The following is a 27,990-nucleotide window of genomic DNA, read 5'->3' as shown; positions in this document are numbered from 1 at the left end:
TACTCCTACTAGTGCGTAGAGACCGTATCACGCGCTAAAACTACTTGGGACCAGCTAAAATCAACATTTCAAGCTCAAGAACAGGGTCACCAAAGTAGCAAAAATACGCGAAGGATAAAGCACTAGAGTACAAACGAATTGGACCAATGGAGGATTCACTTACCAAGGAGTAATTTCCCCAAAACGGTTCGGAGAATGGTGCTTTGCGCAAGGAGATCGAAAATCATAGTCAAATGAGCAAGAACACGGGTTTGAGCTGCGAACAGAGGTAGAAGAAGAGGATGGTAGCTGGAATGAGTGGAGGGGGTCCCTGTGGGCCCCACAAGCTTGGTAGCCGCGGCCAGGGGGGGAGGCCGCGGCTACAGAGCTTGTGGCCCACTGGTGTGCCCCCCAGGCCAGCTCTCAGTCCTAGTATTTTTCAAAAAATCTAGAAAATATCATATTCGATTTTCAGGACCATCGGAGAACCTTTATTTTCGGGGTACTTTTCTCCGGGAAGCTAAAACAGAAAACAGGAAAAACTAAACTAAATCTATCATTTTTCTTCTAAGCAGCAGAAAGTGAAAGCTTAAAACAGAGGTAAGTGACTCCTTGATTCATCCATTTCATGGTCATCGAAAGAAATCCGTCAATGGGGTTGATCAAATCCTCATGAGAAAACTTTTTCAAGTCGCAAAAGGAAACGGAGAATTGTCGAATAGCCACTAAGTCACCTCAATGGGGATATGAATCTCCCCAACAAACAAATCATACTTCATCTTAACACGAGGAATAGGGCATTCAAAGCTCCCAATAAGAATCGATGAAGTTTTTTCGATAGCATTGATGCGATGTACTTGATATCGTTTCTTCGAAAAGTGCATTGTAAGCTCATTACCATTGACATGGAAGGTGACATTGCCTTTGCTGCAATCTATAACAGCCCTTGCGGTGTTTAAGAATGGTCTTCCAAGAATGATCGCCATGGCATCATCCTGAGGAATATCCAGGATAAAAAGTTCGTCAAGATAGTAACGTTAGCAACCACAACATGCACATCCTCGCAAATGCCGACACGGAAAGCAGTTGATTTGTCGGCCATTTGCAGAGAGATTTCAGTGGGTGTGAACTTATCCAGTTCAAGTCTATGATAAAGAGAGAGAGGCATAACACTAACACCGGCTCCAAGGTCACATAAGGCAGTTCTTACGTAGTTTCCTTTAATGGAGCAAGGTATAGTGGGCACTCCGGGATCACCAAGTTTCTTAGGAGTTCCACCTTTGAAAGTGTAATTGGCAAGCATGGTGGAGATCTCAAGATCTGGTATCTTCTGCTTATTGGTCATGATACCTTTCATGTACTTGGCATATGGAGACATTTTGAGCATATCAATTAACCACATCTGCAGAAATACGGGTCTCAACATTTCAATAAAGCGCTCAAAATCCTCATCATCCTTTTTCTTGGATGGCTTAGGAGGAGAGGGCATGGGGCTCTGAACCCATGGCTCCCTTTCTTTACCATGCTTCCTAGCCATGAAGTCATACTTATTGTATCTCTTAGGTTGTGGGTTATCAGGATTAACCGTAGGTTCAATCTCCACATACTTATCATTGCTAGGTTGAGCATTATTATGAACATCGTTGTACATATTGTCACCAGGTTCATGTTCATCATGAGATTGTGTTTCTGCATCAGACACAGAAATATCATTTGGTTCTTCAGGTGTGACAGTATTTGGTGAACTGACATGTAGGTTTCTATCATCCTTCTTGTTCTTCTTAGGATGACTGGGTGTATCAGCATTAATTCCTTCAGAATCTAGATCAATTCTCTTAGGATGGCCTTCAGGATACAAAGGTTCCTGAGTCATTTTGCCTCCTCTAGTAATGACTCTGACAGAGTTGTCATTTAATTCATTGAGCAAGTCATTCTGAGCTTTAAGTACTTGTTCTACCTGAGTAATAATGATAGAGGCATGTTTACTCAGATGCTTCAGATCATTGACATTTCTGTCAACACAAGCACTTAAATGACTAAGCATACGAGTACTTTGTTCCAATTGTCTGCTAACATAATCATTGAAACTTTGTTGTTTGGCAACAAAGTTGTCAAATTCATCAAAGCATAGGCTAGGAGGTTTGTGAAAAGGAATATCACTCTCATTGAATCTACGCAGAGAATTCACCTCTACTACTTGTATCTGGTTATCGAGACCATGGATCTCTTCAATAGGCGGTAGATTTCTGACTTCTTCAGATCTAATTCCTTTCTCTTGCATAGATTTCTTGGCTTCTTGCATATCTTCGGGAGTGAGGAATAGAATACCTCTTTTGTTAGGAGTTGGCTTAGGAGGTGGTTTGGGAATGGTCCAAGCACTATCGTTGATCAAGATGTTATTCAGTAGAATCTCAGCTTGTTCTATAGTTCGTTCCCTAAAAACACAACCGGCACAACTATCTAGGTGGTCTCTAGAAGCATCGGTAAGTCCATTATAGAAGATATCAAGTATCTCATTCTTCTTAAGAGGGTGATCAGGCAAAGCATTCTATAGCTGGATGAGCCTCCCCCAAGCTTGTGGGAGACTCTCTTCTTTGAGTTGAGAAAAGTTGTATATTTCCTGCAAGGCAGCTTGCTTCTGATGGGCAGGGAAATATTTCCCACAGAAGTAATACACCATGTCCTGGGGACTACTCACACATCCAGGAGCAAGAGAAGTGACTCAGGCTTTAGCGTCATCCTTTAGAGAGAAAGGAAACAGTTTAAGGATATAGTAGTAGCGGATCTTCTCCTCACTAGTGAAAAGGGTGGCTATATCGTGTAGTTTTGTAAGATGGGCTACGACTGTGTCACACTCATAACCGTGGAAAGGAACAGATTCGACTAGAGAGATTATCTAAGGGTCGACAGAGAATTCATAATACTCATCGGTGATAAAGATAGGTGAAGTGGCAAACTTCGGGTCGTATTTCATCCTAGCTTTCAAAGATTTTTCCTTCCACTTGAGAAGTAATTTCTCAGCGTCATAGGCATCCTTACACGCAAGAAAATCCTCACCTATCTCTCCCTCCATCACATAACCCTCAGGTATATTGGGCAATTCATATCTAGGAGAGCTAGATCTAGCAGGAGCAAAAGCAGGTTCTATATCAATAGTATCGGCAGTTTCAGAAGCATCACGAGCATTGGCAGTAACTCTAGCAATATGAGCATCAAGGAATACCCCTTGTGGCATATCAGGCAAAGTAGTATCTCTAGCAGTATCAAGCATAGCATCATCAGGCAAAATAGCATCTCTAGCATCATCAGGCAAAGCAGTATCAAGCATAGCATCATCAGGCAAAATAGCATCTCTAGCATCATGAGGCAAGGCAGTATCAAGCATAGCATCTCTATCAGTACCAGGCATAGCGTGATCAAGCATAGTAGCATCATAAGCATCATCAATAGCAGTAGCATTTCTAGCATCATCTAGCACATGCGACACATCAAGATTTCTAGCAGGAGGTGGTGTCGCAAACCTACTCATAATTGAAGGTGAATCAAGTGCAGAGCTAGATGGCAGTTCCTTACCTCCCCTCGTAGTTGAGGGCAAGATTTTGGTTCTTGGATCTTTCAGATTCTTCATGGGGATCAGCAGATATAAATCCCAAGTGACTCAGAGAATATAGCTATCCTCCCCGGCAATGGCGCCAGAGAAGAGCTGCTTCCAGTTGGTCAACAATTAGCAATTGTCTTGCAATGGCCCACCAGCATGTGGGATCACGGCAGTTTTCGAGGGTAGAGTATTCAACCCAAATTTGTTGGTTCGACACGATGGGAGTGAAAGGATATTCTCCAGTATTAGCAGTTGAGTTGTCGGTTCAACCACACCTGAAAGATTAGTATCTGCAAGCAAGATATAAGCAGCAAAAGTAGTATCATAGCAACGGTGCTAGGAAAGAATCTGTTGACGGCAGATTATTCCTAACTGAAGTATCAATGGCGACAGAAAAGTATTGTAGCAGGTAGTAGCAGTGTAATGAGTAACAAGAGTAGCAAGGAACAACAATAGTGACAGCAGTAGCAAGTAGCAGCAGTAGCAAGTAACAACAGTAGTAGCAGCAGCAGAGCAAAGCAAGTAACAGCAGCAGCAAGTAATAGTAGTAGCAACAATAGTAACGGCAGAGGAAGTAACAATAGCAGTGGGACAAACTCGTAGGCAATGGAACGGTGATTTGTTGGATGACATTCATCATGCAATAGTTATAACACGGAGAGATATGTGGCTAGCTCCCATTCGCCAATGTGTGTAGGCATGCATTCCGTGTGTAGTCATACGTGCTTAGGGAAAAAAACCTCCATGACATTGTCCATCCCTCCCGTGGTAGCGGGGTCCAGATGGATACTACGGGATATTAAGGTTCTCGTGTTAATAAAGAACCGGACCAACGCATTAGCACTTGGTGAACACATGAACTCCTCAAACTATGGTCATCATCGGGAGTGGTTCCGGTTATTGTCACCCCGGGGTTGCCGGATCATAACGCATAGTAGGTAACTACAACTTGCAAGATCGGATTTAAAACACACATATATTGGTGACAACATAATAATTTCAGATCTGAATTCATGGCACTCGGGCCCTAGTGACAAGCATTAAGCATGGCAAAGTAGTAGCAACATCAATCTCAGAACATAGTGGATACTAGGGATCAATCCCCGTCAAAACTAACTCGATTACATGATAGATCTCATCCTACTCATCACCGCCTAGCAAGCCTACGAATATATTACTCACGAACGATGAAGAGCTTCATGGAATTGGAGAGGTAAGAAGGTTGATGATGACGATGGCGCGATCTCTTGATCCGGAGCCCAAAACGGACTCCAGATCTGCCTCCACGGCAATAACGGGATGTGGCGGCGTCTCTGGATCGTGAAATGTGATGAACTCTTCTCTCTTGATTTTTCCGGGACGAAAGGGAATAAATAGCGCTGGAATTTGGGGCGGGAGAGCCACGTGGGCCCCACAAGCCTGGTAGCCGCGGCCAAGGGGGAGGCGCGGCTATAGGGCTTGTGGCCCAGTGGCCTGTCCCCTCCGGTGGATCTTTGCGCAGATATTTTTCATATTTTCCAGAAATATTCTCCATAAATTTTCAGGACATTCCGAGAACTTTCATTTCTGCACAAAAACAACACCATGGCAATTCTGCTGATAACAGCGTCAGTCCAGGTTAGTTCCATTCAAATCATGCAAGTTAGAGTCCAAAACAAGGGCAAAAGAGTTTGGAAAAGTAGATACGATGGAGACGTATCAGTCATCTTGTGAGGTTGTTCCCTTGGGAGGATTAGGATAATACTTCTCTTCTTGAGGAACAAACTTAGGAATGGGATTTGGACCTTCTTTCCAATCATCTCCGTTTACGTTAAAGTAGACAACACCTTGCTTCTTCTGATGTTCTCCTTGCTCGCGCAGAATTTCCTCGAATTGCTTACTTCGAGCAAGACTCTTGAACACACCTCCCTCTATAATCCCTTTCAATAAATCATTTTGTTGCTCAAGTGTAACTTGGCTAAGAGAATCATTAGTGGAATCAATAGAGCTACTAGCAACAGCATTATTGGATTTATCTTTAGCATTGTTGTTACTATATGAAGAAACTTTATTGCCTTTGTTACTAGTATTCCTAGGTTTATCTTGTGGAACAAAAGTGGACAAGAGTAATCGTTTGGCTAGATAAGAAGAACTCTTCTTTCGAACATCGTCATCGGTGGCTTTTATGAACTCACGCTCTTGCTCCAAATTGAGGCTCTCGAAGTGTAGCTTCTCATGAGTTCTTGCAAGTTGTCTATCATCTTCTATAGTAGTCTCATGAGCTAACTTAAGAGTATTTCATTCTTGAGTTAGTCGTTCAATCTCTTTCTTACCATCATCATTCGATTTCTCTTGACTAGCATGATAATTAGCAAGTTCATTTTTAGTGCAATCACAACTTTTGTCAAAGAGCAAGTCATCTTCTCCTAACAAGACAACCTCATCGCTATTGAAATCAAGACACTCAGGGTGTGATACCTTGGGGCCTTTAGCCATGAAGCAGTTTCCGTCTCCCTCATTTGGTGAATCAAATAAGTCATAGGAGTTGGAGGAAACAAGTGCAATGGTGGAAACACCTTCATCTTGACTATAATCGGAGTTAGAGAGATAGCTTATGTCGGAGTGGTGATTAGACTCGGAGCCAGAAACCCATTCACCAACATGACCTTGATGTCTTCTTCTTGAGCTGCTCTTGGTGTATTTGTCCTTCTTCTCCAATTCCTTGCCTGTGCGTGAATGTCTTTGTTCATAGCGATCTTTTCTACTCATTCTCTCTCCCTGAGGTGACTCATCTCTTGAGCTTTGTCTTCGATGGGGACTCTTCTCTTATTTTGTAGGCAGTCGAGCACTCATTGGAGTAGTGCTCGGGCTTCCCACAATTGTTGCACTTTCGGTCATGACTAGACGAATGCTTCCCATCATGTCTTGACCTTGAGCTTCTCTATTTTCCTTTACTCTTGTAGAACTTGTTGAATTTTATGACCATGAGGCTTATCTCTTCATCAGTGAAAAGATTGTCCTTTGAAGTAGCAGGAGTATCACATGATGCTTTGTAAGCACCGCTTGACTTGTTGTGCATCTCATATTTGTCCTTGAGTGACATCTCATGAGCGACAATCCTATCAATGACTTCAGTTGGCTTGATATCTTTGTAGTTTGGCATCATTTGGATCAATGTGCACACTGTGTCATACTTGCAATCGAGGGCTCTAAGTATCTTCTTGATGATGAATTTTCCGGTCATCTCTTTGCTTCCTAAGACGACAATCTCATTGGTGGTGAGGGCTAGCCAAGAGTACATTTCTACGACACCTTCACCATCCTTCATCTTAAACTTGTCAAGCTCACTTTTAAGCACATCCAACTTACATTCTCTTACAGAATCAGTACCTTCGTGCATATTGATCAAAGTATCCCGAATTTATCTTGCATTCTCAAGACGACTGATTTTCTTGAATTCTTCGGGGCATAGCCAGTTGAATATGATGTCGCGGGCTTGAGTATTGAATTGCAACATCTTTAGTTCATTGGTTGTCGCATCACGATCTGGTTCATGTCCCGCTCCAAAGAAGTTACCTTGCACACCAACATGAATAACAGCCCGAACATCAGGATTAAAACCAAGAATATGCATTTTCATCTTATGCTTCCAAATAGCAAAATTAGTGCCATCAAAATAGGGACCTCTACAGTGATAGTTTCCGTCATTAGATGCCATACTCTCCTAGGTTGTTAAACAAATGAAAGGGAGACCAAAGCTCTGATACCACTTGTAGGATCAAAAATATGTCTAGAGGGGGGGGTGATTAGACTACTTGACATGATAATTATTTGCCTTTTCCCTATTTTAGTTGACAGGCAGCTATGGGAGTTATAAAAAGTCAAGTACACCCTACACATGCAGTTCTAAGAGTATAGTAGTGGAATATGAAACATGCAAGTGTATAGTAGAGGAGTAGGGTAGGGAGATCAAACGCATAAGGTTGACACGACAACTTTTGGCATGGTTCTGATAGGTGGCGCTATCGTACGTCCATGTTAGTGGAGACTTCAACACACAGAGGGTAACAGCTGTGAGAGTCCACAGAGGGCTCCACCCACGAAGGGTTCATAAAGAAGCGGCCTTGTCTATTCGACCACCGGTGGAGGACTAACCTTACTCACGGTAGATCTTCAGAAAGTAGGCGATCTCCTTGCACTTACAAACATCTTGGTTCAAACTCCACAACACAAAGTAGGAGGCTCCCAAGCGACACCTAACCATTCTAGGAGGCACCACCCTCCAAAAGGTAATAGATGTGGTAGATCAATGAACTCCTTTCCCTTGTGCTTCTAAAGATAGTATCCTTAACACGAAATCACTCTGTCACACAATATGCATGGGAGGAGAGATTGATTCAGTGGCAAGTTGTTTGGTTAGAGATCAAGTTTCAAATGATTGGATTGGAATATCTTGGTCTCAACACATGAGTAGGTGGTTCTCTGTAAGAAAATAGATCGGGCAATGAAGTATGTGTTCTAAGTGTTTATCCCATGAATAAGAGGTGGGTGAAGGGGTATATATAGGCAGCACACAAAATCCAACACTTACACTCAAATTGGCAAACTCGATGACACCGAAGTGAAAAACTCGGTGGTACGGATTAGCACAAAGCTAAGAACTTTTGAATCTCAGTGAGACGGATATATGAAACTCGGTTGCACCGAAAAGGTGGCTAATGGTTAGATAGCCAAACTCGGTGGCACCGATACTCAAACTCGGAAATTCCAAATTTGTGTAAAGAGGCACCCGGAAGTTGGTCACCAAAACTCGGTAGCACCGATGTGGATTCAGTTGCACCGATTTGGTGGGAATGGCTAGGGTTTCTATGTCTGGTCAAACTCAGTGGGTTCGAAATGTGGAAGTTGGTGACACCAAATTTGTCTATATGGAATTTGACAGAGTGGGTATGTGGGAAAATGAATTTGTATTTTGGTGGGTAACTTTGAGCATTTTGAGGAATCAGTTCATTTTGGTACCTCACCCCCTTTTAATATTATTGACTTTCCTATAGACTCAAAAGTGATTTCTAACAAATATAAAATGAAGAGTCTTCTAGCTTGAAGCTTGAGCCAATATTATTCCTTTCTTGCATCAAGGGCATCTCCACATAAGCCTTTAGCCATAGCATCTTTTGCACTTTTCTGAAATATACTTGGAAAACATATTAGTCCAATGATGCATATGTCGTGATCAATTATCATAACCACCCTAGGGAGCAATTGTGCTTTGAAGGGTGCACTACACTTGTTAGAATCGCTAAAATCTGCCAACCATTAATTTGGGAAAAGTCTAGGATTTTAATGTTGTCAATTAGGCTATGCACCACCCTCTAGACACACCTTCTATCGATCCCTCAATTGGTATCAGAGCAATGTCTCCAAAACCTTGGCTTAATCACTGTTGGAGGAAGATGAATGTGACTAGTTCCAGGATTTTTAGTTGTAGAGTGCCCATTCTCAATGGTGAGTATTATAGACAATGGAAACATGAAATTCTTGATTTGTTTGATGAATTCCATAAGTGCAAGTATGTTGAATATCCCTATGCTCCTCCCATTGATCCTGTACATCCTTCTCGTGATGATGAAATTGATATGCTTGGTAACCTTAACATTGTTAATCTAATCATTACAAGACAACCATGAAACGTGCCCAATCAAATGTGAAATTTGAGTGCGCTCATACTTTGTGGAAAGACTTAGAGGAAAGATATCTAGTTTATTCCTTGAAAAATATTGATTTCATTATCCACAAATGCATTGCCTTTCACAAAATGAGGCCAGATGATCCTAATTTTGATAAATGTCTATTTGAGCATCGTGACCTCATGCGTGCTAAAGGTGATGTCAGTACTATTAATAATATCGTTGTTGAAGCCATTTGCATGCATAAATATAAACATTGTCATAGTCAAATTTTTGATGAAATTCTTGTTTCTTATGATGAGGGAATTTCGTCGGACGATGATTATGTGGAGCATGGCTAACACGATGAAAATGAGGAGTTTGACATCGAGTATGAGAAAACCATGAGGAGCCTTAGTCTTATGGTGAACCTTAGAGACTATATGGCCGGAGGAAGGAGTTAATACATGATGGTGGATGCACCGACCACATGACCAGAAATAAAGACATGTTCCATGAGCGCACACCAAACCGTGTACCTCGAAGGTATGCGACCATTGGAGATAACTCCAAGGGTAAGGTACTTGGTCTTGGTAAGGTGGTCGTATGTCATGATAGCTCCATTCAAAATGTCATGCTTGTTTAATCCCTTGGCTACAATCTTCTTTCCGTATCTGGACTAGCAGACTTTGGTTTCGATGTGCTATTTAAGAAAATTGACTGCCGAGTGTTTCGTAGCGACAACCATAACATTGTCTTTACTGCTTTCCGTATAGGTGATATATACATTGTCGACTTCACTAAAAAAATCCTAACCTTGTACATGTCTTGTTGCAAAATCTTCTAAAGGTTAGCTAAGGCGTAGAAGGCTAGGACATGTTGGTATGTGTAATCTAGACAAACTTATCAAAGGTGATCATATTCTTGGTGTTAAATATGTTATCTTTAACAAAGATAGAATTTGCAGTGATTGTCAAGCAGGATATCAAGTTGGTGGTAGTAATCCCGTGAAGAACATTATGCCTACAAGAATACCACTTGAGGTGCTTCACATGGATCTCTTTGGTTCAAATGCTTACAAGAGCCTCGGTGGAAATTCTTATGGTCTAGTCATTGTTGATGATTTTTTCACATTTACGTGGGTATTCTTTCTTTATGATAAGTCACACATACAGAATATGTTCAAGAACTTCACTCGGAAAGCTCAAAATCGGTTTGAAGTGAAGATCCAAAAGGTTCGGAGCGACAAAAGAATGGAGTTCAAGAACACTAATGTGGATACTTTTCTTGACGAAGAATACATCTTACATGAGTTCTCGGCGACATACGCACCTCAACAAAATGGAGTTTTTGAGAGGAAGAACGGGACTCTCATAGATATGGACAGAACGATGCTTGACGAATACAAGACTCCAAGACACTTTTGGGAAGAAGCCGTGGAAATAGCTTGCCATGCCATAAACCGATGTTACCTACACAAGCTTCTTGGTAAAACAGCATATGACCTACTCACCGGTAACAAACCCCAAGTTGGATACTTTCAATTATTTAGCTCTAAGTGCTACATTTTTGATAAGCATCATCGCTCTAAATTTGCTCCTAAATATTATGAAGGTTTCCTAGTTGGTTACGGATTGAACTCTCACAGTTACCGTGTCTAAAACAACTTCACTTGAAAAGTTGAAGAGACGATATATGTGAAGTATGATGAGACTAATGGTTTGCAAGTCAATCAATTGCCAAATGATGTATGAGATAAGCAACCTTCGAAAGACATACCAGATTTATCTATTGGCAAGACTCGTCCCATGGAGCTAAAGGAAAGTAATTCATCAACTCAAGTGGAATCCCCTACTTCTCGTCAAGGCAAACCACAGAATGGCATGGAGGCATCCACAAGCGGTACACAACATGATGAAAAAGAAGAAGAAGTACATCGTGATGATCCACCTCAACCTTCCTCGCCATCACCTCAAGGAGATGACACCGTCAACAACAACGAGGAAGAAGATGATGATGAAGAAGCTCCACCATCCAACAATAAGAAGCTACCAAGAGTTAGAGCAAGAGTGGAGAAAGATCATCCGCTGAATCAAACATACGGTGACATAAAAACCGGGAGAATCACTCGCTCTAAATCTCATTTAGCTAATTTTTGTGAGCATTATTCTTTCATCTCTATCATTGAGCCTTTGAAGGTTGAAGAATCCCTTCAAGCATCGGATTGGGTGAATGCCATGCACTAAGAGCTACACAACTTCGAGAGGAATAAAGTGTGGACACTTGTTGAAAAACCCGAAGTTGAGCACAACATCATTGGTACAAGATGGGTGTTTCAGAACAAGCAAGATGAAGATGGAAAAGTTGTACGCAATAAGGCACATCTCGTAGCCCAAGGATACATGCAAGTCAAAGGTATGGACTACGGTGAGACTTATGCCCTCGTTGCTAGACTTGAAGCCATTCACATTCTTATCGCTTATGCCAATCACCATGATATTACTCTTTACCAAATGGACATCAAAAGTGATTTCTAAATGGTGAAATGGAGGAGGAGGTTTATGTCAAACAACCTCCTGCCTTTTGAACCCCAAGAAACCTAATCATCTTTACAAAGTTCGTAATGCTTTATATGGTCTTAAACAAGCCCATAGAGCTTGGTACAAATATCTAACGAATTATCTCATTGGAAAGGGTTTTTAAATTGGTGAAATTGATGATACCCTATTCACTACAATAGTTAATGGCGAACTATTTGTGTGAAAAATATATGTGGATGATTTTATCTTTGGTTCTACTAACCCACATTTTAGTAAGAAGTTTGGAAAGTTGATGTGAGAGAAATACGAGAAGTCAATGACGTGTGAGCTGAAATTTTTCCTTGGTTCACAAATCAAACAATCGAGAGAAGGTACATTTACCTCTCAAACCAAGTACACCAAGGACTTAATAGAGGAGTTCAACATTCAAGAGTGCAAAGGTATGAGAACCCCCATGCCTAATAGTGGACATGTTGACCTCACTAAGGAGGACAAACCAGTAGATCAAAAACTTTATCGATCAATGATTGGTTCATTTCTATATCTATGTGCCTCCCATCCTGACATCATGTTGAGTGGTTGCATGTGTGCCCGATACCAAGCGGCACCTATATAGTGTCATCTATTGGTTGTTAAAAGAATAGTGAGATACTGATACATGCACGAAACTTTGGCATATGGTATCGCAAGGGATGTTCAATTAATATTATTGGCTATTCCGACTCGGACTATGCCGCAGAAAAGGTCGATAGAAAACCTACCTCGGGTACATGTCAATTTCTTGGGAGATTTTTTGTGTCTTGGTCATTCAAGAAACAAAACTCGGTATCTTTATCTGCCGCCGAAGCAGAATATATTGCCGCTGGATCATGTAGTGCGTACTTACTATGGATGACTCAAACTCTTAAGGATTATATCATTCATGTTAGAAAAGTAACATTTTTATTTGACAACAAAAGTTCTATTAAAATTGCCTATAATTCTGTGCAACATTCTACAACAAAACATATTCAAGTGCGACATCATTTCATTCGTGATCATGTTGGTAAAGGAGATATAAATCTCAAGCCTGTTCGTACCGACAAACAATTAACTGATATCTTTACCAAACAACTTGATGAGAATGTTTATTGTCATTTGAGGAGTGATTTGAACAGCATTGATGCTTCAAACTTGAGTTAGACTCACTGGATGCATGCAGGGGCATGATCTTGATTCCTAATTCCATGATGCTTTTGATTTTACACCATCTTATATCTTGGAAAACTATGCTCCCTTCTATTCCATATAATATTTTGTAGGTACTTGAAAGAACTACACCCCACAAGATTGCAAACAATTCTCATCAAAAGGAATTTTGACATGACCAAGTATCAACAACCCCTTTTGCGGAGATGAAGGAACAAAAAAAATTATATCCTTGACAACCATTTGTTGAATCCATTCACTCTTGTCATTAGGATATATTATGGTCTTCCTTGCATGACTAACCTCTATACGTGTTCACATATATATCACGTCCTCAACATCATTCAAACGTATGTATGCATATTCTTGATAAAGCTTTACAACAATTCATGAGGTAATGTAACTTAAGTGATATGAAGACATTAAAGTGCTTAATCAAAAAAATGGTCACCCCATTTCATGATTAATGATGACTATGACCTATGATCAAGCATTTTTGCTTGACTCCTCAAGTAAAATACTCTAATATACGTGACCTAGTCACCGCCCAACATCTAGATGGATATCCGTGTATGGTTCATGTTTTTGATGCTTGACTTCTTGGAACCATACAACATTCATCTATATGTGTTTAAAATTTTCAAAAAAAATTTTAATGTTATATCTTGAATTTCTTATTTGCCATTTTTCACTTTGTATTTATCCTACAAATGGGATATTTTTCTGTTTTGTCTGATTTGCAGTTTCTCAACTGGGATCTATTACAATTGGTATCCCATGAATTGGAAATACTTTACATTTGATATCAATTTAAGGAGTCGATCTTCAATTCAACTCAGATTCACCGGATTTAAAAAATCTGTACCGCTGATTTCTTCCACAGGCCTATTTCACACACTCGGTTCTACCGAATCACAATGCCTCGGTGACTCCGAAAGTTATCTCTGCTTATCATTCTTTTGGAAATTTTCTTAATATTTGGCAAAGGGAGAAAAATATTTTATGTGATCCCAAATTTATAACCTCCAGAGTTTTATTGAACCTATCACATTTTCAAAGGATGATATAATCTTTTTCTCGTACTTTTAAAAAAGGAGAAATCTTCAAAAACAGAGAGAATTCTGAGTGATCCAACAATGTAAGAGAGAGAAACATCTAGGATCCCTAACAAACAAGGGGAGATCTTTCTAGGAACTCTTATCCATATTAAAGGGGGAGTACATTCAATGAACTCTTACCTACACCTAAGGGGGGTATGAATCCATGAAATCATATCCATATCTAAGGGAGTGAAATATTTCAGGGAACCCTTATCAGCAGGAGATGAATCGAGGCTCCCTTACTCTCATTGAGCCCTTCCCTCTAACCTTTTTGGAAATTAATTCTGAAGGGGAATAAATATCAAAGCTTCCAATAAGCTAACAGAAAGGGGGAGAAACATTTACATGAAGGGATAAACACCATTAAGGAGGATAGAGAGTTACAGATTTGTACAATTTGTATTGCTACTTACTATTGAGATTTTCTCGATTGAACTTGTCTCACCCCACATACTACCGATATCTACATACTATGATTCGGGAGGAGAGGTAATCATATATTCATTCTTAACGGGAGAAAGTTCTAAATATTCTTGGAGACATATATATTATCAAATTCTATTTTCTCATATGTTGTCCATATCTTGGTTCTTTTGAAGCTCTTTGCATCTTTACAATAGTATACTCTTGTGTTATCTAACAACTGTTTTCTCAAGTGTAATCCTACCGCTAAGGTACTAAAATCATCAAGGTAAGTATATCAATTATATCCTTGTTTATGATGATCTCTTGTTTCTTGCACATATTGTTTGCAATAGGGAGTGTTGAACATCGAAGTTCTTCATTCATATGTGTTTGATGCATATAGCCAAGATTTACATGACTCGTCTTGTGCTTTCTGCCTTATGTATGCCCATGCATTCCAAAGAGACTATCCTTTAAAAGGGATTGCACACATTTAGGGGGAGCTTGTACTAGTCATAGATCTTTCAAAGCTATCATATTCTATTGCCTATTTTTATTTGAAGCTTTTATTGTATGTTGTCATCAATTAACAAAAAGGGGGAGATTGAAAGCGCATATGCTCCCTTGGTGGTTTTGATAATTCATGACAACATACACTGTCTCTTGAACTCACTTTTACCTAGTATATTTCAGGTTTATGTAGAGATGCCCCTTGATGCAAGAAAGGAATAAGATTGAATCAAGCTTCAAGCAAGAAGACTCTTCATTTTATATTTGTGAGAAATCCATTTGAGTCCATAAGAAATCCATTTTATACTATTGAAAGGGGATGAGGTATTAAAATGAACTGGTTGCTCAAGTGCTCAGAGATAGCCGCCAAAAGTACCCAATCATTTTCCCATATAACACTACTTTCGAAAGCCAAATAACCAAAATTGGTGCCACCAAAATTTCAGATTCGGCCCTGCCGATTTTAAATCCACACGGAGCCCTAGCCAAACCTACCATTTCGGTACGACCAATTCGGATTGGTGCTATCGAGTTCAGGTGACCAACCTTCTCTGGCCTTAGTACACAAAATCAAAATTTCCGAGTTTGGGTATCGCTGTCACCGAGTTGGGTCATCTGACCGTTAGCCACCTTTTTGGTTCTACCAGGTTGTGTATATCGGTCTCACCAAGATTCAAAAGTTGCTTCCTTTTGTGCAAGTCAATACCATCGAGTTTATGACTTTGGTGTCACCGAGTTGGTTACTTTAGGTGTAACGGTGGATTTTGGGTGCCGCCTAAATATACCCCTCCACCAGCCTCTCATTCGCCGAGGAAGCACTCAGTATACACACTTCATTGCCAGATTCATTTTTCTGAGAGAGAGCCACCTACTCATATGTTCAGATCAAGAGATTCCATTCCTACCATTTGAACCTTGATTTCTATCGTCCCCAAGTTGCTTTTCACAAGATCAATCTCTCCTACCCATGCCAAATTTGAGAGAAAGAGTGATTGAGTGTTGAGAAGACTATCTTTAGAAGCACAGGAGAAAGGACTTTATCAATCTACCGCATCTATTACCTTTTGGAGGGTGATGCTTCCTATATTGGTTAGGTGTCTCTTGGGAGCCTCCTACTTTGTGTTGTGGAGTTGAAGCAAGATGTTTGTAAGCGCAAGGAGATTGCTTATTTCCTTTTGGAGGGTGGTGCCTCCTAGATTGGTTTGGTGTCTCTTGGGAGCCTCCTACTTCGTGTTATGTTGTTGAACCAAGATGTTTGTAAGGCCAAGGAGATCGCCTACTTCATGAATATCTACCATGAGTGAGGCTAGTCCTTTGTGGATGGAAGTCATGGTGGAATAGACAAGGCCGCTTCTTCGTGAACCCCTTGTGTGTGGCGCCCTCCATGGACTCTGGCAGCCGTTACCCTCCGTGGGTTGAAGTCTCAAATAATATGGATGTACGATAGCGCCACCAATCGGAACCGTATGAAATATCACCGTGTCAACCTCTTTGCGTTTCGTCTCATCAACTCTACTCCTTACTACATGTGCAAACTCTTTTACTTTTCGCTGCCATATATGTTGAATAGCATGTGTAGGGTGCACTAGACTTGTTAGAATCGCTAAAATCTACAAACCATTAATATGGGAAAAGGCTAGTCACCCCCTCTAGACACATCTTCTATTGATCCCTCACGTGGTGCTCACTTCGCCGAAAGGCGATAAGCTCTACTACGCGGTCCAGTTATGCTTTAATCACAACATGAAAGTTTCCAACAACACTGCTGAGTACGAAGGCCTGATCACCGGCCTCAAGGCCACCTCATCTTTTGGCATTAAGAACCTCTTTGTGAATGGAGACTCCTAGCCCCTCTTCAAATTCTCCAACAAGAAGTACACACCCAAGGACGAGCACATGGTGGCCTAGGTGGAGGAGGTACGTAACCTTGAGAAACGGTTCCCTCGTTTGGAATTGCAGCACATTCCTCACGATGCCAACCAGGAGGCTGGCAACATCGGCGAGCATGCGTCGAGCCGAGAGACACAGCAACCTCGCGTCTTCGAGGAGGGGCTGCCCAAGCCGTCGGCCGTGCCGCTGCTTGAGAAGCTGCCGCCCGCGCCGATAAATGGCGCGTTTGACTACGAACCGCCCTCACGGGACCACTGCTGCAGGCACTGGAGCCTCAAGAGGACGATTGGACCACTGAGCTCAAGGCCTACCTTATCCGCGGTGACCTCCTCATGGAGGACGAGGGGGCGGAACATGTCATTCGACAGGCCACCGCCTACTGCATGTAGGACGGGGAGCTATACCGCAGGCGGCCCAATGGTGTCTCGTTGCGGTGCATCTCGGAGCAGCAAGGGCGTGAGTTGCTTGCCGACATCGACGAAGGGGACAGCGGGCACCACTCCTCATTGCACACCCTCATAGGCAAGGTGTTCCATAGTGGCTAGTACTGGCCCACGGTGCTTCGCGACACCCCTGAGTTGGTCAGTTCCTGTGAGGCGTGCCATATCCACGCCAAGCAGAGCCACCAACCCGTGCAGGGCCTATGAACCATTACACTCTCTTGGCCCTTCAGGTTGTGGGGGTTGGACATCCTGGTCCCCTTCCCCCGCTAGGCCGGTGGATACCGGTACCTCTACATCGCCATTGACATGTTCACCAAGTGGACGGAAGTCGAGGCCATCCGCACAATCCCGACTGGCTCGGTCGACAAGTTCATCAATGGCCTCGTACGCCACTTCGGCGTACCCTACCGCATCATCACCGAAAAATGGGTCCCAATTCACTTGCGGTATTTTTAAATCATATTGTGCTAACCTTGGTATGCACATATGCTACGCCTCCATGGCACACCAGCACAGCAACGGCCAGATTGAGTGCGCCAATGTCGAGGTCCTCAAGGGCCTCGAGACCATGAGCTTCAAGAAGAAGCTCGAGGCTTGCGGAAAGGGCTGGCTTGATGATCTACAGTTCGTGTTGTGGTCCATCTGCACAATCGCGACAAAGCCCACCAGCGAGACCCCCATCTTCCTTGTCGACGGGGTGGAGGTCGTCCTCTCCGCAGAGCTCAAGTATGGTTACCCACGGGTGTTGGCGTTTTATGAGGCGCATCAAGACGACTCACGGGAATCCGACCTCCTGCTCCTCAAGGAGGCCCACCGCCGGGCCGCCCTTCGTGCTGCAAGAAACCAGCAGGCCTTGCAGCACTACCGCAGTCGTCACGTCCGCCCCCCGCACCCTCGAAGTTGGAGACCTTGTCCTGAGGCGGGTCCTCTCCAGGGAGGGCCTTCACAAGCTCTCCCATATGTGGGAGGTCCCCTTCCGGATCACCCGTGTCTCCAGGCCTAGCTCCACGCGTGTGGATACTGAGGGTGGGACTATAATGGGCAATGCGCGGAACATTCAACATTTTAGGAGGTTCTACCCGTGACAGTCTCACGTAATAACGAGTGGGATGTATACGATCGGGGCCTCCTATATGTAACTCGACGACGAGCGGCGTCGTGGCTGCGGTGGAGGGCCCCTCCCACGCCCAAGTGGAAGTCCCTATGCTCAGCGCTGTCAGAATGACTGTCGAACCGAAACTATGCCCATGCCATAGTGTAAGCCCTTGCATTGTGCGTGGGATCGATCAAAGAAGACGTCTCGTAGGACGCAGCTAACACTTCTTTTAGGTTGACCCTTGCTGGATACGGAAGCCACACTTTCTTTCTAAGTTGACCCGCGCGCTGGAAACTGATTTTCCTTCTCCCCTCTTTGACTTGGAAGCAAGCTCACCAGGATGACTTGTGCTAGACACGACAGTCGTACCTCCCCTTTTGGGCTTGTGAACAAGTTCATCTTTGGTTTTAATAAAGATCTAGCTGTTTTGATTTTCATTGAGTTTCGCTGGTTTTCCCTTCTCCCACCATGTGCACTTGCCACCCCCTGTTGAACGTCGTACGAGCGAGGGATGGGGCATGGTGCCCATGCCCGAGCTACATGCCTCATCAACGGGCCTGTCAGCCTCCGTCTACAAGCCCATCCCCGCGCGCACCACCTCACCAAGATCTTAGTATCTAAGTTCCTTGTGCGATGCACAAAAGCGAGCCTACAAGCGTACATTGTGCCCCCGAGGCATGGCACCCTGCGTGAAGGCGCAACACCCGACGAAGGATGACATATCGAGCATGCGCCTCACGAGGTCCCTGGCGTGCCCCACGAACCATTGCTACTTGGCCCTACACAGGTGATCACAACTTGGTTACCATGAGGCAGCCAAGACTCGCATGCAGGTTACAAGTCGGACGACACAAGGTATGAAATAGCCACAGAGGCATCAGAATCCGTACCAAAACAAACATTTGTCACATGAGTAGGAGGTTCAACCAAAAGTAGTTGGCTTCACGCCTCGGCGGGACCACAGACCCTCAAGGCCGTGGGTTTGGAGAGGCCTAGAGGGACGCGCAACTGTCATCACCATCGTCATCGTCTCCGTGCGCTTCGGCTTCATTGCCGCTTTCATCGACCACATGCCTCTCGGTATTCCTGACATTCGAAACCGTCGGGGCCGAACTGTGCACTAAGCGCATTGAGGTGGTCCTTCACAACCTTCCCCAGGGTGTCGCGACTTGCCTCGGGAAACGGGACCATTACGGCCTCGAAATCAAAGTGGGGATCCGTGTGGAATAGGTTGTTGAAGACACATGTCAGCGCCTGGGATAGAATATCGTGGCTTTCTACCTCGATCGGAGCCCCCACTTCTTGGGCCCCGCCTTAAGCCGTTCCATGATCATGGTGAAGAAGTTGAGCTAACCTACTTCGTTGGACATGAGAGGGCTGCACACGCTTCCCATACAAATGAAACCCAGGGCTTGACGAACCCGTCGCTCGAGGCCTTGGAATATCTTCGAGCGCTGGAGCTAAAGCCCCCAGGCCTCTCTCTCTTCGTCAATCGCCCACTCCACAAGGGAAGCGGCACCGCACACTTTCCCCTGGAGCGACGCCAGCTCGGCCTCCTCCCAGCCTCCTGCAAGGGTAAGAGCTTTCTTGAGGCTGTCTATCTTGCGTTGGATCTCTATGTGCCAGGTCATGAAACTGCTCTCCTGCAGCTGCAACTTGCTTCTGTAATCCTCGCAGGCCCGCTCGACCCACAAGTCTACGTCCCCTTGGATATTTTCTACTTGTTGTTTGTAGGTGGCCTCGGCGCCAGCAACGTATTGATCCAGCGCCTCCAGCCACTCACGCTCCAAGCCCACCTCCGACGATGGCAAGGCGAGCTGCTGTTCGAGGGCACCGAGGTCCTCCGCCTCGACCCTCCACCCCTGGAGTTGCTGCTCCAAAGCGGCACTCGAGGCCTGAAATTCCCGCTCATGTTCCTCGGTGGCCTCGTGGCGGTCGACCGCTTTGTCTGCCTCATGGAGGGTGCGCTCGAACGCCTCCCTCGCCACGGCAGCAGACGCTTCGACCTTCACACAGCCCTCCTCATGTTGATGGCGGCTCAGCTTGACAGCCACATCAAGTTGACGCCACCCGCGAGCCAAGCGCAAGCGTTCCTTGGCGAAACTTATATCTAATTCCCGAAGCTTAGCCCCAAGATGCCTCACCATGCTCGAGGTGTTCATCGGGAGGTTGTGGCAGACCGAGGTGCATGAGGCACGAGCTCAAGGGCCCAGTCCGGCTCGGACCCGACACTTCCACTCCTGGGCAGTGCCTTGGAGGTTCCTTCTCCGCCCGTTGGGGGGTGGGAGCTGGTTTATGCTTGCCCCACCCCACCAGGGCTGGGCGTTGTGCACAAGGGGATCGAGGCCCCGTCCGAGGTGGTTGGCTCCTCGGGATAGCCTGCGGTGTCCAATGGGGCGCCGCGGGCGATCGGGGGTTCCTGCCCCCTCAGCGCATCCTCACCCGCAAGGCTCCCCGTTAGAGACACCGAGGGAGTCACTTCCCTTCACCTCGCGGATTCGGCACGCGAGGACGAGGTCGCTTCACGACGAGGTGCATCGTTCGCACAGTAGTCCAGCGCGTCTGGGCCACTCCCCCAGGCTGGACCGATGATGGGAAACCACGCGTCGGGCCAGGGGTCTTGCTGAACCTCCTGCTCGCCAGAATCGGTCACGAAGAAGAGGTCAGTCACACAGGAAGTGCGGAAGCAAGGCAAAACGGAGGGGTGGCGCTACACGTCTTTGGCAGTCCATCTCCTTCTCTTCAGCGCCCTCGGCACGACCCCAGCGTTACCCTCAAATCGGGACTGGGGCGCACAGTTTTGGATTTCGTCCGGAAAAAACGGAAAATGACCGAAATTCGTCAATCTCGTCTGGGCCCGGATTTAGTGCGATCCGGTCAAATAATTTCGGCCTTTTTTGAAATTGCCAGCCCAGCCCACCACCCAAAATAGCCCACATATCCTACCTTGTTGTATAAATACGTGAACTCAGCCAACCCTAACCCTAATTTTTCGTTTTCCTCTCTAGCTGCGTGTGTGTGGCGGCTGCAGGCAATACGTGAAGCTCGAGGCCGGCCGGCGCGCCACTGCCGCGGCCAGCGTCGTCTTCGACAGTCGCCACTCGTCACCCCTCCTCCTTCTCCTTCCGATGGACCTGTGCGACGGCGGCGACCTGGGCTTGGGCGACCGGCGCGACCTCGAGAGCGCCCGTGCGCGCGGTGAGCGGGGCGACAGGCGCGACCTCGACGGCGCCCGTGCACGCGGTGAGCGGGGCGACAGGCGCGACCTCGACAGCGCCCGTGCGCGCGGCGACCTGTGCGACGGCGACGGCCGCGACCTCGACGACCCCCGTGCGCACGGCAACCTGTTCGACGGACGCGACCTGGACGGCGCACGTGCGCGAGGCGACCTGGGCGACTGCCGCGACCTCGACAGTGCACGTTCGCGCGGTGACCTTGGCGACGGCCGCGGCTCTATGGACCGCATCAGGTCGAGTCTGCAGCACTGGAACAGCACCATCCGCGGCGACCACGGGCAGCCGAGTGGCAAGACAGCACGCCATGATTTGCAAGGTGAGCTACTCTGTCCTATTTAGATATGTAGAACAACATGCGATAATTTTGGAAACTTGTTTTGCTGAATCCGATAAAAACAAGTTTCGTATAGTGTTCATTGTTGACATGGTGCTTATATTTTGAAATGTAGGACTTGTGAACAAAGACATAAATCGTGTGTGGAACCATGGTTCTAAATTTGAGGGAGGATTTCATTGTCAGTATTGCAACCTAAGGAAGAGAGGAGGAGGTGCAACTCGCTTTAAAGAGCATCTTGGCCATGTAGTAGGTGAAGTGAGAGAGTGCCCAAATGTTCCAAGAAATGTGAAAGATTTAATGAAGAATGCCGTGTATGAGACAAGGAACAAAAAGAGGAAGAAGGCAACTGATAAGCTTAGATTGGAGCGTGAGATAATGGATGGGTTGTATCATAGGGAAGGGGTGATAAACATTGACGATGATGATGATGCTGAACTTCAGATGGCAATTCGGGAGTCACTTAGCGACAAGAATGTCTCTCGTGCAGTTGAGAGGAGGCGTGGGAGTGGTAGTGGTGTCCGCGTCTCTGTTGGGAAAAGTAGCATCGCAACCTTCTTCAACAAGGAGTTATCGAGCAACAAAGTATCAATGCAGCCCAAGATTACCACCTCTTTCGATCTTGAGTCAAGAGATGTACTCGGCCAATCTTGGGCAAAAAAATTTCACGCAAATGATATTGCTGGTCTGAAAGCTGACTGTCCATACTTTCGGGCAGCAATGAAGATCACTCAAAAGCTTGGCCCAATTCCTCTCCCAACTGCCAAGGAGATTGATGGGATATATCTGGACAAGAACTATGATGAAGCTGTGGAGTGGCTGAAGATTTTCAAACAAGATTGGAAGAACTTTGGTGTTACCGTGATGTGTGACTCATGGACTGGGCCTACTGGCATGAGTGTTATCAACTTCATGGTGTATTGCAATGAAAAAATGTTTTTCCATAAATCCATTGATGCTTCTGGTCAAACTCAAAATTCTGGTTAGTTTTCTATTGAAATGAAAATTGTTTATTTCGTTCTCTTGCATAGTGTTTTTCACTTGTTAACTATGGTAATCTAGTTACTTATGCTTTCTTTTTCTTGTTAATTATGTCTACTTATGATTTTCTGTTTTCTACTTGTTAATTATGTCTACTTGTGCTTTTCTGTAATTTTACTTGTTGATTCTGGTTGCTCATCATTTTCTGTTTTTGTACTTGTTAATTACTGTTGCTTATGTTTATACGTTCTTTACTTGTTAAATATGGTTACTTATACTTTTGTGGTAAAATTTTGCAGAATTTATCTATAGACAGATTAAAAAGGTTGTTGTTGATGAGATAGGACATGAGAATGTGGTTCAAATTATAACCGACAATGGTTCAAATTATAAAAAAGCTTGTAAAACTCTTGTAGAACAACCGGAGTACAACCATATTGTTTGGCAACCATGTGCTGCCCATACAATCAACCTCATGCTTAAAGATATTGCTAAGTTTCCGGAAGTTGATGTGATAGTTAAAAGTGCCAAGCAAATCTGTAGGTTTTTTCATAATCACAATAACCTGCATGATAGCATGAAAAAGAATGTTGGCGGTGAACTGATAAAACCCAATGCCACTCGGTTTGGTACGGTGTTCATGTTCCTTGAGAGTTATCATGAAAAGAAGGATCAGTTTAGGAAATGGATGGTATCTGATGATTGGAAGAAAAGTATTTGGAGGAAGGATGCTGATTATGTGTTTTCCGAGGCATTACTATCTAGTAATATGTGGTGGGCTGCCTTGGAGTGGGTTCTTAATCTGTTAGAGCCACTTTATAAAGCCCTTAGGTACGCTGATACTCAAAAGCAATGCACCTTGTCTGGCTTCAAGAAGAGCATGATGACAGCTGTACAAACTTTGGAATCTCGTCTTGGTGGTGGGTCAGAAATGCTTCGTAGAGTCATGAGCAAGGTGTCCCATAGGATTGAGGCCATGGAAAAGGATACTCTAATGGTTGCAGGTAGTGATAAACTACTAAAATAAATGTTTACCTTGCTTTTTTCTCATGGTTTATAACCTCTGTTATTTTCTTATGCAGCTGCTGTCCTTGATCCAAACACACATTATGTGGTCAATCTGAGCAATATTCCGGAATTCGCTTCTGCACTAACAGTTGCGATAGAGAAGATAGCTGACCCTGATAGTGCTGCTTTGGCCATTTATGAAATCAGCGCTTTTAGGGAACGTCATGGAAGGTTTGGTCAACGGGTCGCACACATTTCAGCAGAAAAAATGTCACCAAGTAAGTTACAATGCTTGCAGATCCTTAGTCGCACTTTCCTCCAATTTGCAACTCGTTAATCTCATTGTTTTTTGGTGGTAGCCGAGTGGTGGTTTCAGTTTGGAGGGGACGTTCCCAATCTGCAGAAGTATGCCTTGAGAATTGTTTCCCAATGTGTGTCGTCAAGTGGATGTGAAAGGAACTGGAGCGCTTGGGCCTTGGTCCACACGAAACAAAGGAATCGTCTATTATATGGCAAGCTGCACAAGTTTGTATCCGTTCGCCACAACTTGAAGGTATAAAATTCTCTTGTGTGTTGAGACCATGATCCTCCATTTTCTTAGAAAACATTGTTGTTTACGTTGCTGTTATTTACTGATTTTGTTTTCACACCTTTGAAGATACGTGCTGAAGAAGACAAGGACCGGGTGAGAGAGAATGATAAATATAAGGAGGTTGATCCATGTGCAATGATGATGAATACAACCATGTTTGATGAGGCTAATCCAATGATGGAGTGGTTGAATGAGGATGAGGAACATGTAATCTTGGATGGATCTGATGCTGCTAGCGCCGTGTTCGAGGAAATACGTCGCCTTAACTCAAGCAAGAAATCCTCTCATCTTGGAAGGAAGGGCAATGGAACGAAAAGGAAGAGAGTATTGGAAGAAGATGAGGATGACTACATTGATTGTGATGATGATGAAGAAGAAGATGAGTACATAGACATTGATGATGAGGATGAATGCGGAGATGATAGCGCAAGTGAAGCTGATGGAGAAGATTCAACTACCCGAGTTGAAAAAGATCAACCAAGCCAAGATGGAAACGAGGTTGAGGAAAGAAATGATGGAGGTTTGCTGAACTGCCGTAGGTCTCGACGAGGAAAGCAAAGCACGAAGCTGAAGGACTTGACGAGCCTTTACAATTGACAGGTAAGTTCATAGGTAAGTTCATAGGTAAGCTGTTTCAGTATTGTAGTAATCCTCGCATTTCGGTAATGCCCAAACATTTCTGGCAAGGTTTTTGTTTGCTGAAAGTTGCATGGGGCGTGCTAACTGTTTCTTTTTGCTGACACAGTTCTAAGTTCATTGGACCTGGTTAGGAATGCTAGCAAGTTTTTTTTTTTCAAAGTTACTAGTATTATATTTGGTTAGGCGTTGCAAGTTTACCTACAGATTGCTGATTCTAGCATTCGTACAACCACGAGGAATGTCATTGTAGTGGAAATTAATCCAAATAATTCATAGCTTCATAAATTGCCAAATGATTGCATCAGCCCACTTTACCTTGTAATATTGATTGACTTAATACACCATCATTTTGGCATTTGTAGAAGCATTTGGAGCATCGTATGTGGTCGCAAGGTTGCTGTCCAGTGAAGAAATGACACAAGAATGGAAGAAGGAAGCTTCTGGTTGCATTTTGTGGTGTATGAGAACTCTGAATGTTATTTTGTGGGATGCATGAAATGTTGTCCAGGACTAGTTGTGGACAATTCATTTGGATGGATGTTCTTTTGCTGTGATCTTGGATGTAGTTAAACTATGCTACGGATTGGCCTGGATGTAGAACCTAAGTTATGATTGGTAGACTATAATCTTTACTCCTGATTCGTCAATCTAGATTGAATTCTGGATTGCTATAGTTTGCCTTCAATTAAGTATGTTTCTGTGATATGTCGTTGTTCCACAAAATTTCAAAAATTATGTCAAATTTCGGACGTTTTTCGTTCAATTTTCGGCCAGTTTTCGTCCCAGTTTTCAATTTTTGGATTTGACTTTTCGTCCGGTTTTTTCCGAAAAAAATCCGAAATTCCGAAATTCGTCTATTTCGCCCAGGACCGGAAAAAAATGCAAAACGAAATCCAAAATTCTGCTGGGGCGTAGGCCAGCCAACCCCCGCTGCCGCGGCTAGGTGCTCCATGCCGTTCAAAGCCCCAAACTCAGAAGCCACCAAGACGGGTGCGTCCCAATGCCCGTCGTGGCCTCCAGGAAGCAGCTCCCACGGGTCAAAGCAGGGCAGCACCCAGGCATAGTTTCCCCCGTGCTTGTACTTGTACAAGGGGTGACCCTAGCGGGGGAGGATGCCGATGGTTTTTCCGAGCATGACCCAGAGCACCCTATCGAGCGTGTCGGCTGGCAGGCACCCCAGATGGAGCCGCATGGGGGTAGCCGGCCAGAAGAATGTCCACATCAGATGGGAGTGATATTCAAGCAGGGCGATCCACCGTCTGAGGAACTCCCTCATATTCAGGTATGGCGGTCACCCCCGCTTCCCTCAAGGCCATCAATCTCCCCCGCACCAGCGCAAACCTCAGGTCGTCGAGCCGTGCATGCTCCCACCTGGAGCCCGGCGCTGCTGGAAGTGATGGGGTCAGCAGTAGGGGGTTGTACTACCCTGCATCCATGAACAACCATTGCCGCCTGAAACCTGTGGCGAAGTAAACCATAACCATATCGACGCACTCCTCCGCTGTCGCATCCACGACCTGGAAGGACACACACCCGTAGCGCTGGTCTGGCGCGGTCAACTGGAGGGAGAAGAAGTTCCGGAGAAATGCCACCGAAGGAGCGCATGAATATGGTAATGTGTGATCACGGCGTTAAAGAACTCCGAGAATGGGGCAAGTGGGCCAGAGAAGTGTGTCAGTAGGTGAATAGCGACAGAGGTTGCTGACATCTCGGTGAGTGGGGCACAAGCCGGCAAGATCTTCGTTGGACCCCATTCGCTCGAGCTGGCTGCGGCCATGGGGAGGATTTTATTGAGCGCTTCGCGATTCAGCTCTGTGGACCTACCCATGACGGGTTCCGATGCCTGACGCCCTTCTTCCATCTCCATTTCCTCGCCCTCCCTACTTGGAGGAGTTGCAACAGTGCTGTGATAGAAGGGGGGTGGCCGCTTGGCAGATGGGTACAATCTTGCGTGAGAAGGAAGGCCCAGGGACGCGACATAAGGTAGGGGGAGATCGATGCTGGGACAAAAGCGCGCACATGCTTTATGCCAACTCGGGGCAGTTACCGAGGCGTTGTGGGGAGCAGCAAGTGCGTCCCACAACCGGCCGAGCGACACGTCGCGTCTGGCCCACAAGCAGTTGGGGACCACATCACCTCGCCCCTCTATCAGGAGGAGTCGTGCCCAACACGAGCCAGGGGCTACTGTCGGACCCCTAGGACTGGGGGTGCCCAGGCCCATTAGCTTGTGTCCTCAGGCACAGTATGGCTCTCCCGGACTGACTCAGTCCATCGGCGAGCTTAACAAGGAAGACCCTCCCGAGGGACCGAGCCTCGCGAGGGAAGCATCTGAGGATCGTTATCAAGGGATGCAGAGGGGTGCATACTCCAGGGGGGCGCCTCGGGGCTTCCCCCGAGGCCCTCGCGAGGCGGATTCAACAAGGGCATCATGGCAGGGGCCCACAGCTATGCGCCTTCGCGTGGGTGATGCAGGCTATGCAGGCGATGCCGAGGCAGTGCGAGCGGCCACGGGGCAGAGGAGCTTCCCCCTTTGGTGCTAAGGGAGTCGAGCTAGCCGCTGGTTCCCAAAGCATTCCCCCAAATGTTTTCCAATTGGTGCGAGAGAACTAAGGCTGGGGGCTCAGCAGGACAGAGGTCACCCCCGAGCCCACCAGTGCGTAATGAAGAGAAGCTTTTGCAGGCAAAGACCACCTTTGCCAGGGTGGAATGCAGTCCAGTCCCCTTTCAAAACGGTCGCAGTCGTAACCCTTCCCGCCAATGTTTGGGGGGGGAGAGGACCAATGGTAGTATAAAAGAGAGGCCCAGC

The 27,990-nt window shown here is 45.2% G+C and overlaps 1 protein-coding gene across 2 annotated transcripts; it reads left to right on the top strand.

The window, feature by feature from the left end:
• The first annotated feature begins 21,383 nt into the window (after positions 1 to 21,383).
• On the top strand, positions 21,384 to 25,816 carry LOC123400964. Of its 2 annotated transcripts, none has more exons than XM_045094678.1 (7): positions 21,384 to 21,946; positions 22,080 to 22,946; positions 23,245 to 23,949; positions 24,028 to 24,231; positions 24,313 to 24,506; positions 24,612 to 25,145; positions 25,547 to 25,816. In XM_045094678.1, the coding sequence occupies exons 1-6, from the start codon at positions 21,523 to 21,525 to the stop codon at positions 25,140 to 25,142; spliced, it is 2,925 nt and encodes a 974-aa protein (XP_044950613.1). In that variant the 5' UTR covers positions 21,384 to 21,522; the 3' UTR covers positions 25,143 to 25,145; positions 25,547 to 25,816. The 2 variants fall into 2 exon arrangements, with proteins under 2 accessions (XP_044950613.1, XP_044950614.1); XM_045094679.1 differs by having other exon boundaries at positions 24,612 to 25,157.
• The last annotated feature ends 2,174 nt before the right edge of the window (positions 25,817 to 27,990 follow it).

Source organism: Hordeum vulgare, chromosome 6H, assembly GCF_904849725.1.
Source record: "Hordeum vulgare subsp. vulgare chromosome 6H, MorexV3_pseudomolecules_assembly, whole genome shotgun sequence".
NCBI lineage: Eukaryota > Viridiplantae > Streptophyta > Magnoliopsida > Poales > Poaceae > Hordeum > Hordeum vulgare.
Note: the sequence above shows the minus strand (reverse complement) of the source record. Positions and strands in the feature narration are given on the sequence as shown.